General features: G+C 46.5%; 1 protein-coding gene across 6 annotated transcripts in view; it reads left to right on the forward strand.

Moving 5' to 3' along the window:
- abtb1 (ankyrin repeat and BTB (POZ) domain containing 1) overlaps positions 1–9,736 on the forward strand; it is a 98,572-nt gene extending 88,836 nt beyond the window's left edge. For all 6 annotated transcript variants that reach the window (XM_086002099.1, XM_086002098.1, XM_086002097.1 and 3 more), the window contains one exon: positions 6,489–9,736. In XM_086002099.1, coding sequence (XP_085858225.1) covers positions 6,489–6,695 — 207 coding nt within the window. In that variant the 3' untranslated portion in view covers positions 6,696–9,736. The remainder of the gene's footprint in view (positions 1–6,488) is intronic.
- The last annotated feature ends 3,549 nt before the right edge of the window (positions 9,737–13,285 follow it).

Consider the following 13,285-nt stretch of genomic DNA (forward strand, 5'->3'; position numbering starts at 1 on the left):
CACTGCACTGTCGGAAGGGCAGTACTGAGGGAGCGCTGCACTGTCGGAGGGGCAGTACTGAGGGAGTGCTGCACTGTCGGAAGGGCAGTACTGAGGGAGTGCTGCACTGTCGGAGGGGCAGTACTGAGGGAGCGCTGCACTATCGGCGGTGCCGTCATTCGGATGAGACGTTAAACCGAGGCTCCATCTGCTCTCTCGGGTGGACATAAAAGATCCCGTGGCGCTATCTCGAAGAAGAGCAGGGGAGTTATCCCCGGAGTCCTGGCCAATATTGATCCCTCAATTAATATCACAGAAACAGATTATCTGGTCATTATCATCTTGCTGTGCACAATTGGCTGCCACGGTTCCTACATTACAACAGTGACTACACTTCAAAAAGTACTTCATTGGATGTAAAATGCTTTGGGACATCCTGAGGTCAGGAAAGGCGCTATATAAATGCAAGTCTTTCTTTCTATCCAAATGTATTGCAGGTTTACTTTATCCTGTTGTATGCTTCTAAGATTTCTTTTCAAGGCTGAAGCCAGTTCTAGTATCTCAACTGCTGTCCTAGTTGTGATCAGCTAACTCGACATGGACCAGGAAAGCCTTGGACTTCCTGGACTGTATGGTGTAGTACTATACCAGTTGGTGATTTTACCCATTCAGTCTTTCTTTGGGGAAGCTGGGAATATGGGTTTGTGTACACAATTATCCCCCTCCCCCAGATATTGAGCCTTCCCAATCTTGATTGTGCTTTATAGAGAGGGAAATACATTCTTAAGCCACATTGGCTGGTCAGTGAAAGAGCAGTATTGACTGAGGCCTGGGGGGGAGCTTGTTTACCTTCTCATAGGAAAGCCTGAAATGAGAAAAGGCCATTTGGCCCATAAAATCCCACTCCTTCCACAATCCATACATGATCACCTGAATCATGAACCCCTGTAGCCACCACACAAGAACTCTGTACTATCTTCCAAATCGATCTGATCTGTAAATGCCTCTATAACCCTCAATGCCTTTTTTCAACAGGTATTGATTCAGTTCCATTGTAAAGTTGCCAGCTGACCTATAATGAGCTACTTTGTCTGGTATAACAACAGAAAATGCTGGAAAAACTCAGCAGGCCAGGCAACATCCGTGGAGAGAGAAACAGAGTTAACATTTTCTCTCTCCCACATGGCAGCTGTCTCTCACTCTGCCAGCGCATTTCACACTTCATCTAGAGCCATCCTTTGTCTCTTTACTTGTCCTATTACCATCTCGTCTCGCCTTGAATATCTCTTAATGTCTCTCCACCTCTCAGACCTTCCCTTTTGTTCTTTCATCCCAGCCCCCATTTCCTAGCCCCCAAACTTGCTTTTTTTCTCAGTTCTGACGAAGGGTTTCGACCGGAAATGTTGACTGTTTCTCTCTCCACGGATGCTGCCCCCTGGCCTGCTGAGTTTTTCCAGCGTTTTCTGTTGTTATTTTGGATTTCCAGCATCCGCAGTATTTTGCTATCGTACTTTGTCTGGTAGTCTGTTCCACATATGCATTATCAGCCCAGTGCTACTGTTTAATGATCTCAACTTTATTGACGTAGGGGCCCCAAACCAAACCTTTGCTTGGGGCCATCACAAGGCAAAAGTCGTTTCTGTCCATTTATACAGTGAAAGGAGAGAGATTCTTCCAATTTCTAATCTTGCTCAAGGTTTATGAACTTTGCAATTGTCTCTTCACGTTCTGTTCTCACCCTCCAACCTAAACAGCCTGTTTATTATACCTTTCATTACAGGGCCTGTGTCTCTTGGCTCTAGTCAGCGCATGGCCCAGGGGGAAACCCCAACGGGAGCAGAGGAGAAATTAGTCACTCGACATCCGAAAACCTTGCTCAAATTACACACACAGACACACACACAGCTATGTGTTGCTGCTTGTTTTCACCTAATCAAAGGAACATTCCTTGGGAAACTTAAGCTAGTTACAGTCACTGGGTTATTGTGTGTTCAGACCTCATTATAATTGGCACAGGATGAGGTAGTTAGTAACTGAGTGGATACATTTGCCTTGGCACTAATGTTGCATTTGGAAAGTACTGTTGCAGTCATTAAGATTTCACTGTTAAAGTGGAAGGTAGCAATGCTCGAAAATGATTTAATGAAAGGATACACCGAGCAAATACAATTAATGAAAAATGTCTTCATTTGCGGGCTATTAGTTCTGCAGTGGAAATGTTTTTTTCTGCAAACAGTGCAACTATTTGCCTGACCCATAAAACATTTCTATCCGACTAACCAGTCAAACAGACTTGCAGGAACTCTCCAGCAGAGCCTCGCATTACACAGAATATTAGCTATTAACCATCTGGGTTCAAAATGTCACTTGATGCTTTTGATAGAAGACTTAAAGACCTGCATTTATTGAGCACTGATTGCATCTCCCAGAAAGGTCTCAAATAAATTAAAGAAAGAAAGACTTGAATTTATGTCGAGCCTTTCACTGCCTCAGAACGTCCCAAAGTGCTTTACAGCCAATGAAGTACTTTTGTAGCGTCGTTAATGTTGTAATGTAGGAAAATGCAGCGGCCACTTTGCGCACAGCGAGGTCCCACACACAGCAATATGATAATGACCAGATAACCAGTTTTTGTGTTGTTGATTGAGGGATAAATATTGGCCAGGACGCCGGGGAGAAATCCCCTGCTCCTCTTCCAATAGTGCCATGGGATCTTTTACGTCCACCTGAGTGGGCCTTGGTGTAATGTTTCATCCAAAAGTCAGCACCTCTGACAGTGCAGCATTCCCCTCAGTACTGCACTGGAGTGTCAGCCTAGATTTTTGTGCTTAAATCTCGAGTGGGACTTGAAGAAGAAGAACAACTTGTATTTATATACAGTAGCGTCTTTAACGTAGTAAAACATCCCAAGGTGCTTCACAGGAGTATTAGAAGACAAAAGAATTTGACACCGAGCCACACGAGGAGAAATTAGGGAAGGTGACCAAAAGCTCGGTCAAAGAGTTAGGTTTTAAGGAGCGTCTTAAGGAGGAAAGAGATAGCGAGGCAGAGAGGTTTAGGGAGGGAATTCCAGAGCTTAGGGCTGAGGCAACAGAAGGCACGGCCACCAATGAGCCATTATAATCAGGGATGCTCAAGAGGGCAGAATTAGAGGAGCGCAGATATCTCGGGGGCGGGGGGGGGGGTGGTGTGGTTCATGGGGCTGAAGGAGATTACAGAGATAGGGAGGGGCGAGGGCATGGAGGGATTTGAAAACAAGGATGAGAATTTTGTAATCGAGGCGTTGCTTAACCGGGAGCCAATGTAAGTCAGCGAGCACAGGGGTGATGGGTGAACGGGACTTGGTGCGAGTTAGGACACAGGCAGCCGAGTTTTGGATGACCTCAAGTTTACGTAGGGTGGAATGTGGGAGGCCAGCCAGGAGTGCGTTGGAATAGTCAAGTCTAGAGGTAACAAAGGCATGGATGAGGGTTTCAGCAGCGAATGAGCTGAGGCAGGGGCGGAGACGGGCGATGTTACGGAGGTGGATATAGGCCGCAACCTTCTGACTCAGTGTAGAAACTGTTACTATGTAGAAAACTGTGGTGGCCATTTTGCATACAGCAAGATGAGCACTTTAATTACGTAACAGCTCCCCGGGGCTGCTCACCCTGCCTGTGCCCAGAATTAAAATGGTGGACCTGACATAAATGGCCACCGCTGGCTGCTGTCTACTGTTACCGCCACTGTCCCTTTACATCTGGAAGTGCCCCTGAGGCACTGGTGCTGAGTTGTACATGTTACAGGGTTGCTTCCAACAGCCACCCAAGGCCACTCTTTAAGTAAATGGGTTATCTAGTTGCATGCTCTTTCTCAAGGTGATTTTTTCCCCCTAAATATTGAATATCATATCCTGACCAATATTCTTCCCTCAACCAATGCTATCAAAAGCAGATTAACTATTCATTCATCTCGATACTATGTGTGCCTTGCTATGTGCAAAACTGCTACCCTGTTCCCCTATAAGCTACAGTGACTACACTTCAAAGTAACTCATTGTATGTGAAGTGCTTTGGGACATTTCTGAGAGACTTGATAGGAAGATACGAACGGGAGTAGGCCATTCAACCCTTCGAGCCTGTTACCCCATTCACTTAGTTCATGGCTGATCTGTATCTTAACTCCGTCTACCAATACCCTTGCATAACAAGTTTATCAATCTCAGTTTTGAAATTTTCAATTGACCCCCCCAGCCCCAACAGCTTTTTTGGGGCAGAAAGTTCCGGATTTCCACTACCCTTTGTGTGAAGAAGTGCTTCCTGACATCACCCCTGAACGGCCTGGCTCTAATTTTAACGTTATGCCCCCTTGTTCTGGACTCTCCCAGCAGAGGCGCTATATAAATGAAGTCTGTCTTTCTATAAATGTTCAGATATATTGACAAAAGTATTAAATTCCAGCAACGATCAACATGGTCAGGCTCTACATTGTTTCCTTAATATATACTAAAAATCTGTGGTCTTCTGACATGGGTCAGTAATTGGTTGGGAGTTAGGAGACAGAGAGTAGATAGAAAGGGAATGTGCTCTAATTGGCAGAATGTGACCAGTGGTGTTCCTCGGGGATCTGTACTGGGACCTCAGCTTTTCACCATATTTGTTAATGACTTGGATGAAGGAGGAGAGAGTTGTATATCCAAGTTTTGCAGACGACAATAAGTTATGAGTTACAGTAAGTTGTATAGATAGGAACAGGAAGTTACACAGGGACAAAGACAGATTAAATAAGTGGGCAAACCTTTAGCAGATTGAGTTCAGTGTGAGGAAGTGTGAGGTCACTGACTTTGGCTCCAAGAAAAACAAATTGGAATGTTTTCTTAATGACGAGAGGGCAGCACGGTGGCATAGTGGTTAGCACTGTTGCCTCACAGCGCCAGGGACCCGGGTTCGAATCTGGCCCCGGGCAACTGTCTGTGTGGAGTTTGCACATTCTCCCCGTGTTTGCGTGGGTTTTCTCCGGGTGCTCCGGTTTCCTCCCACAGTCCAAAGATGTGCAGGTTAGGCTGATTGGCTATGATAAATTGACCCTTAGTGTTAGGGGGATTAAATACATGGGGTTACGGGGATAGGGTGGGATATGTGTTGGTGTAGGGGTTACAGGGATCGGGTGGGATATGTGTCGGTGCAGGCTCGATGGGCCGAAATGGCCTCTATCTGCACTGTGGGGTTTCTGTGATTCTGTGACTAGGAACTGTCGAGGAGGAAAGGGATTTGGGTGTCCAGGTACACACATCACTTAAAGCTAGTGCACAACTACGGAAAGTAATCAAAAAGGCTAATGAAATGTAAGCTATTATCTCAACGGGCTGAAATACAAAGGGGAGAAAGTGATGCTTCAGTTGTACAGAGCATTGGTCAGCCTCAAACTTGGGTACTGCATTCAGTTTTGGGCATCGCACCCTAGAAGGATATATCGGCCTTGGAGAGGGTGCAGCACAGATTCTCCAGTATGATACCAAGGCTTAAAGGTTAAATTACGAAGACAGGTTGAATAAACTTGTCTTGTATTCACAGAATCACAGAAACCTCACAGTGCAGATAGAGGCCATTTCGGCCCATCGAGTCTGCACCGACACATATCCCACCCGATCCCCGTAACCCCTACACCAACACATATCCCACCCTATCCCCGTAACCCCACATATTTAATCCCCCTAACACTAAGGGTCAATTTTATCATAGCCAATCAACCTAACCCGCACATCTTTGGACTGTGGGAGGAAACCGGAGCACCCGGAGGAAACCCACGCAAACACGGGGAGAATGTGCAAACCCCACACAGACAGTCACCCGAGGCCGGATTCGAACCCGGGTCCCTGGCGCTGTGAGGCAACAGTGCTAACCACTATGCCACCGTGCTGCTATTCTCTTGAGTTTAGATAGTTCAGGGGTGATCTAATTGAGGTGCTTAAAATGATAAAAGGATTTGATCGAGTAGATACAGAGGAACTATTTCCACTGATGGGGGAATCCAGACCAAGAGGGCACAATCGTAAAATTAGAGCCAGGCTATTCAGGAGTGAAATCAGGAAGCAATTTTTCCACACACAGGGTAGGGAAAAGCTGGAACAACTTCCCTTAAAAGGGTCAATTGAAATTTTCAAGACTGAGATCGATAGATTTTTATTAGGATGCCGATTCATCAGAACTCCCCATCTCCTCTTCGAATAGTGGCCGTGGGATATTTTACGTCCACCTTAGAGAGCAGATGGGGCCTCAGTTTAATGTCTCATCTGAAAGACAGCACCTCCGACAGTACTGCACTCCCTCAATACTGCACTGGGAGTGTCAGCGTAGATTTTGTGCTCAAGTCTCTCGAGAGGGACCTGAATCTACAACCTTCTGACTCGGAGGCGAGAGTGCTGCCCACTGAGCCAAGGGCGAGGACCGAATCGGGCTCAGCTGTGATGGAGAGGGGAGGAAAATTTACATCTGCTTCAACCGCATTTTGTTTTTGTTCATACTCTGTAGCTTGTGGAGTCGGAGGAGTTTGCTGAAGTGGTAAAAGAGGATGCTGCAGCTGTCGAGGCCCGACAGGAGACTGACTCCATCCCCCTCGTGGACGACATACGCTTCCACGTCACCAGTAATGTGCAGACTTACAGTGCCATCGAGGAGGCTAACCAGAAGCTGAAAGCTCTGGAAGAACTCCTGGCAAGTTTGGAACTTGAGTGTTAAAAGAAGAATTGCTTTTCTGTTGCGACTGGCTATATAGATCATGTTGGAGATCAGCACTGAGAACAATGAGCTTTTGTTCAGGCAATACTTTCATTTTTCGTAAACTTGACTACATCTTAATGCGATAAGCATCAAGGACATTTATTAGAGAGACTGTCCCATTTTGTTGGCCTACATTAAATGGAAGTTTAAAGCAATAAGATGGAGCCCACAAAAGTGTTCTCCGGCCTTCCGACATAGTACTTTTTCTTTTGCGGTTCTCCTCATTCTTCCCACCTTCCCGATAGATGTGTCCATCTATGCAACTTCTAGCACCTAGGCTAGTGCTTTCAATTGGCCACAGAAACCGCAGAGAACTGAAAGAAACCCTTGGAAACACTGCTGGAGAACTAAAATGTCACCAAATGTTGGAATCCTAACTCCTGGCATTTTGAAACCCGAATCTTAACTACCGTTTGAATAGAGAGTGCTGAATATTCGCAGCCTATCTGTCGACATCTGTAAGAGAAAAGCCAGGGTGAACATCCGATCAAGTGTCCTCATTCGAAATGTCCATTTTGTCTTTTTGGGTTTTTTTTCAGTCGATGACTGACCTGCTGTGAGTTTGCAGCATTTTCTGGGTTTTTTAAAATTTTTGATTCCAGTCCTTCGTAGTTTTGTAACTCCCGTGAAGGTGCCCGTAGAAGGTGCGTCTTTACAAAAGAAAATAAGCGCTGGTCTCGTGCGTCAGCCCGCTGACGCTATTTTGCGCCGTGGTTCAACAATTCGGCTAACGCACCAAAACTGGCCTCGGTGTATTTGCTTGGCCAGCTGAGGGAGGGAGGACTCGGGACTGTTGGCAGATTGGGAGACCCCAGCAAAGCTGGGTCTCTGCTGTCAGGATTTATGCCAATCGGCTCATTTTTGGTGGTGCAGTCTACTGCATGGGATCCACGTGTCAGGAGTCAGTGACGTTACTACAATGTTAAAAAATGCCCAAAGAAGCAGCAAGCCCCATTATATCTGGGGATAGGCTCTTGTGATCTAACTAAATAGACTAAGCAGAGGGGGTGGGGTTTAATGTCCCTACTTTCTCTCGAAGGATAATGCTGTGTCCTCCCCTTGAATTGACGTTTGCACCCATACTCATTTAGTCTAACCTCTTGATAAATGGCAGGGTTGTTTTGATCATGCACTTTGCCCCAGATTCTTTGTTGCCATTTACATAGGGCCAGGACAGGAATAGGCCATTTGGCCCATTGAGCCTGCTCTGCCATTTTGTTAGTCATGGCTGCTCTATCCTTTTAATCCTTATTCTTGCCTTTCCCACAATATCCCTTTATACTCTGGCTTTCCAAGTCAGTATCTGCTTCCCTTTTAAGCCCATCAATTGACTTTCCATTTGTAGTCTGAGAGGGATAGAGCTTTCCACATTCTCCCCACACCTTTGTGTGAAGAGCCATTTCTGGATCAGTTCCTGTAAGAGCATTGATGGGGATGTGGATTCACTTCAGGAAATTTCTTCCTGTGCCTCCCCCTCCCCCCACCATATCTTCTCCTGAAGACACTGACTCTTGCTAGGGTACCAACCCACATGCATCAGTGGTCTTCCTGTTTTTCTTCCATTTCTTCAGGTGTCAGCCTATGTTTTCCCCTCTCTAGCCCAACTTGGATGAGCTAACTCAGTGGGCACCAGTGGTTGAACCTGGGACCTTTCTGGTCCAGAGGGATCAATACTAGCTCACTCCATACCTTTCCCCATTAACCCACCAGGGGAGCTAGTTACAGAGAATCCACTTTTGGTCTATTTGGATTCCAGTCTAAGCAGGCTTACAAAATGAGACTTTAAAAAAAAATATCCTAATTTAGAACTTATTGCAGCGCAGTTTAGTTTTTAGTCTATACTTCACAAAATGAGAATTCATACTTAAAACCAGAGTTTGAATGCGTTAAGATTGTCATTCATTGTCACAGAACAGCTACAGAGAATATCCATCTTTTTTATTTTATCAAATTTAGTGTGTGTGTATATATATAATATATATATAAATAAATAAAATCCTGTTTGGCCCATCTTCTAACAGCAGATGTGCCTGCAGCTGCTGAAAATGTTATAACGGCTCCTCCAGGATAGATTACAGGTTAAATGTAAGAACGTTTGTTGCACTTTTCTCTCTTATTTAATTATTCGGCGCTTGCTTCCAGGTTGACTTTAATGCAGACTTGTCACATGTGGTAGAATTCAAGTGATGAAATTCAAAGATAAGCCAGGGCGGCTTCACATTTAAAATGTGGTGTGATCTGCTCTCCATGCAAATGATTGTTAATAAGCTGAGTTATTTATAAACCTCAATATGTTGTTAACAGCACGAACTGTGAAGTATGTGTTCCTGCAGGAAGAAACTGCTTTCCTCGTTGGTGATCATTTAATAGAATGCGAAGAGACGTAATGGTATGCAATTTACCCCAGACCAACGGGGTCTGCTGGCTGTTTAGGATTTTGTGTAAAATGGGTTTGGGGCTGTATCAGGTAGTCTCAATCAATGCTGTTCCTAGCGAACACTTTGGTCCTGAATTGGCAGTGTCTGTTTGATCCATTCAAACATAGCAGGGACCTGTGATGGTTGAAATTTTCTTGCAGACTCTACATGGTTTTAGATGGGCTGCGTGGGGTTTGTAAATCTTTGGACGCACGTAGGGGAGAGGAGAAAGGTTCTATGATTTCTAAGCCTATTTAGTACAGTGGTGCCAATACACTAGGAAAAATCACACTTAACGCCAATAAGCTTCTGTGTTAAGGCAATGCGACTCTTGTGTGATGCTTTTCATTCATCGCCTCAAATTGATCCCACCTGCCACCACCAGTAACTACCGGTATTTTATGCTAGTGTTCTACAGTTCCAAACACTCGTCAGACACAACCCTCGTTTGGGACCAGAATCTGTAATGGTCCTGCTGGGTGACATTGCACACAGTATGAAAATTTCACAAACTCATCGTGGCTGTTTCCTGAAATCCCCAGTGACATCAGTTAATAATAAAAACCTTTATGACACCAGCAATTCTTGTTTTTTAAAAATTTTTTTTATAGAGAGCCGTACGACACCGTAGATAGTCTCAGCAACCGCGTCCATTGCTTGTCCAAGGTCATTGCAGGGTTAAGTTTATCGATGAGCTGAAACCACCAGAAGTGTACATCGATAGAGCATCTCTTAATCATTGTAGGTGAGGACAAGGACAGATATTTAACTAAGCAAGTTCAATTAAAGGTACTTCTTAAAATACAGAAAAACCACATTGAAAAAGATCAGGCATCGCCTCAATGATCAGTAGTTTTTTTTTGTGTTTCTACTTTGTGTGTTAAGTTGACTACGCTCTTCAAGAGATCACAAGATAAATACAGACGAGGAAGCTTCTGTGGCCCATTATAGCTCATCCGTACAGAAAGAAAAAGCTACCGTCCTGTATCACAGCATCAAACTGGTTCTTCCTTGACCAAGGTTTCTGCCTCCACTGTCCCACCCAGAAGTCTGATTCAAGTTTTGATCACTCTTTGCATGAAGAAATTCTTCCTGATATCAGTCCTAATTTTGCCTTTACCCAGTTTAACCTGTTCCTTTTGTCCTCCCTCCTACTGTAGCGCTTTATCTTGAAGTAGTGTTCTGGATTCCCTAGTTACCCTACGAAGGTGGTGGTGGGCCTTCTTGAATCGATGGTAGTTTTTTGATACAACTGAGTGGCTTGCTAGGCCACCTCCAGAAGGCCACTAGGAGTCAACCATGTTGGACATTTATAGTCCAGATCGGGTAAGGACGGTAGGTTTCTTTTCCTAGAGGACATTGATTTATACGACAATGTGACAACTTCATGGTTACTTTTACTGATACCAGCTTTTTAAAACTGTGTTGGTACATCCCTTTTGAGTTACTACAGCGTGCAGGCTAGGTGCTTCCCCACAGGAGTGGGATTGAAAGCGATCACCAAAATACCTGGTCTATCTCAGAGTAACATTGGCTCAGGTCACTTGCACACTCTGTCACCAGCAGTCAGCGTGGGAGCCGAGGTGACCAGAAAAGGAGATGAGAGAATAACTGGGGGAAGGTGGGATCAAGAGTCATATGTGCACTCCCTCGTCCCTTCCCCCAAAACAAAACCTGGGATGTCTTAATATCTTTGAAATCCTCGGCATTAGTGTAGTCTTGATTATTTTGGGGGGAGGGGATTTGACAGTCCTGTAAGAAGAGCAAACACAGCTCTGACTAATTGTATAAAATTAATGGTACATAGTACCAGAACTGGGAAAATAAAAATCTCGCCTTGCAATAGTGACCAGTTTGTTTTGGTTCCCACCAATAAAAAAAAAAGCATAATTTGTTGTGTATGTACCTTTAAGGGAATAACTGGTCTCAGACTGCAGTACCGGCAGTGACCACCCCTGTATAAAAGGCCCTAGCAGGCTTCTGTAGTTTTCAGTTTCCAGGTTGTCTCCATTCAGTAAAGACTTGTTATAATCAACTCCTGCAGTCCATATCTCAATTATACACGGACATAATACTGGCGACGAGTAAGAAACGAACTTCCCTGCAACTCGGCAGCACCTCAGACGACGTTATTGAAGGTCAAAGCCAGAAGAAATTAAAAAAAAAATAATCCAAATCATCGAATTGAAAAGTGCAGGAGAGACTGTCGAGAGCCTGGCTTGATTCTCCAGTCTGTGGTTTCCCAGCTAATCGGGCTGGTGGCAGGTAGTGCACTGATCCTTCCTGGGCTGCGGCGGGCTAGAGCTCGATCGGGTGGCTCTGCAACGGGGCCGGGCAGCAAGTCGGGAAGCAAAGAGAGAGAGAGAGAGGGTGGAGCACACAGGGCGCGGCCGGTGCTTCGAAGCCGGGCAGCGTTCGGACCTAAAGAGGGAGGGAAGTGTCCCAGAGGGTCCGCTCCACGACGGGAACGGTTCTTCAATTAACGGAGCAAATATTGAAGCGCGATAGAAAAATTAAAATACCGCGGAGAGCGGCGTTGGCAGCAGCGATCGGGGAGGCGCGAAGACCATAGGGCGTCGCCATTACAGGATAGTAAAATAAATATAATCGCCAGCAACAGCGTTGGCAGCGGCGAGAAAGCGCGGGAGGCGCTATCTTAACTCGGCGGGGAAGAAGGAAAAGCGCGGGAGGCGCCATTTTGATCCATCGGGAATGAAGGCAAAGTGCGGGAGGCGCCATCTTAGATTTTCAAGATACCAAAGACTGGCGATATCACTGCCTTCGATAATGCAATAGAAGACTGGACCACGTATGTGGAAAGAGTCGAGGTATATCGCGAGGCAAACGAAATAGCCGATGAGAAAAAGGCATCGGTATTGCTAAATTTAATGGGCGCAAGAACGTACGGCCTATTGCGGGACCTGATTACTCCAGCCAAACCGAAGGCGAAGGCCTAGAAATTCAGTTGGTTGCGCCAGCAGTTAGCGCCTTAAGAGAAGTGAATTTCGGGCGCTATGCGTGTAGCGCCCGGGCGCAGCGCAGTTTGCGCCTCGCCCCAAATTAAGTTGACCCTTAGCACCGGCGCAAAGTTTAGAGCCCGCCCGGCTGCGTGCGCAGAAAATGACATCACATCCTCGTGCAACGCCCTTTGCGCGCCCCGATTCCAAACTTCAGTCGGACCGCCCCATTGTGCGGCTGGCGGCCAGAGCGTTTGTAAAATGGAACGCAGCACAGCCGACGCGGGCCCCGGGGAGCGCAAATTAAAGGGCACGTACCCTGCAGTATAAAGGGCAGCCATTTTGCAGCAAACACTTGTGCAACGGATTTCTGGACACACAACAAGGAGGAGAGCTAACTGGTTTCGTGCAGCAATAGCTCAGGTATTTTTGGACTCAGGCCAAAGCGCTGCAAGTGCCCTGTTGGAAATTTGACTGTTTGCCAGCATTTGATGGGGGTTGCATGGGATGCCAACGCGGAGTTTCAGCGCCATGTGCGTAGGGCTCGCAGACGCGGGGTCAGAGGGGCAGCCCTGGCTAGAGGCAGAGGGGGCAACAGGCGTCGGCAACATAGGCCTTACCCAGTCAGGGTATACCGCCAGCAGCGCTCCTACCTCACCATGAGTGGCGCGCGATGTGTAAGAAGGCTGAGATTCCGAAAGGAGGTGGTTGCAGAGATCTGCCACCTGCTTCGCAGAGATCTGCGTCCAAAGCTCAGGTGCAGGACGTCTCTGTCGGTGGAAGTGAAGGTGACGGTGGCATTGAACTTCTATGCCACCGGCTCCTTCCAATCCGCTGTTGGGGACATAGCAAACATATCCCAATTCGGCGTGCATCGCTGCATCCGCCAGGTGACCGATGCCCTTTTCAGAAGGAGACGCCAATTCATCTCCTTCCCCCATGGCCCTGGAGAGCCAGCATCAGCGTGCAGTGGGATTTGCTAGACTCGCGGCCTTCCCCTTGGTGCAGGGCACCATTGACTGTACGCATGTGGCTTTGCGGGCACCTCTGGAGCATGGCGAGCAGTATCGCAACCGGAAGGGCTACCATTCTCTCAATGTGCAGCTGGTGTGTGACCACAAGCAGCGCATCCTGGCTGTCGATGCCTGCTTTCCAGGCAGCTGCCACGATGCCT

Source organism: Somniosus microcephalus, chromosome 11 (genome assembly GCF_052327205.1).
Source record: "Somniosus microcephalus isolate GS21.2 chromosome 11, FLI_Smic_1.0, whole genome shotgun sequence".
NCBI classification, from domain to species: domain Eukaryota; kingdom Metazoa; phylum Chordata; class Chondrichthyes; order Squaliformes; family Somniosidae; genus Somniosus; species Somniosus microcephalus.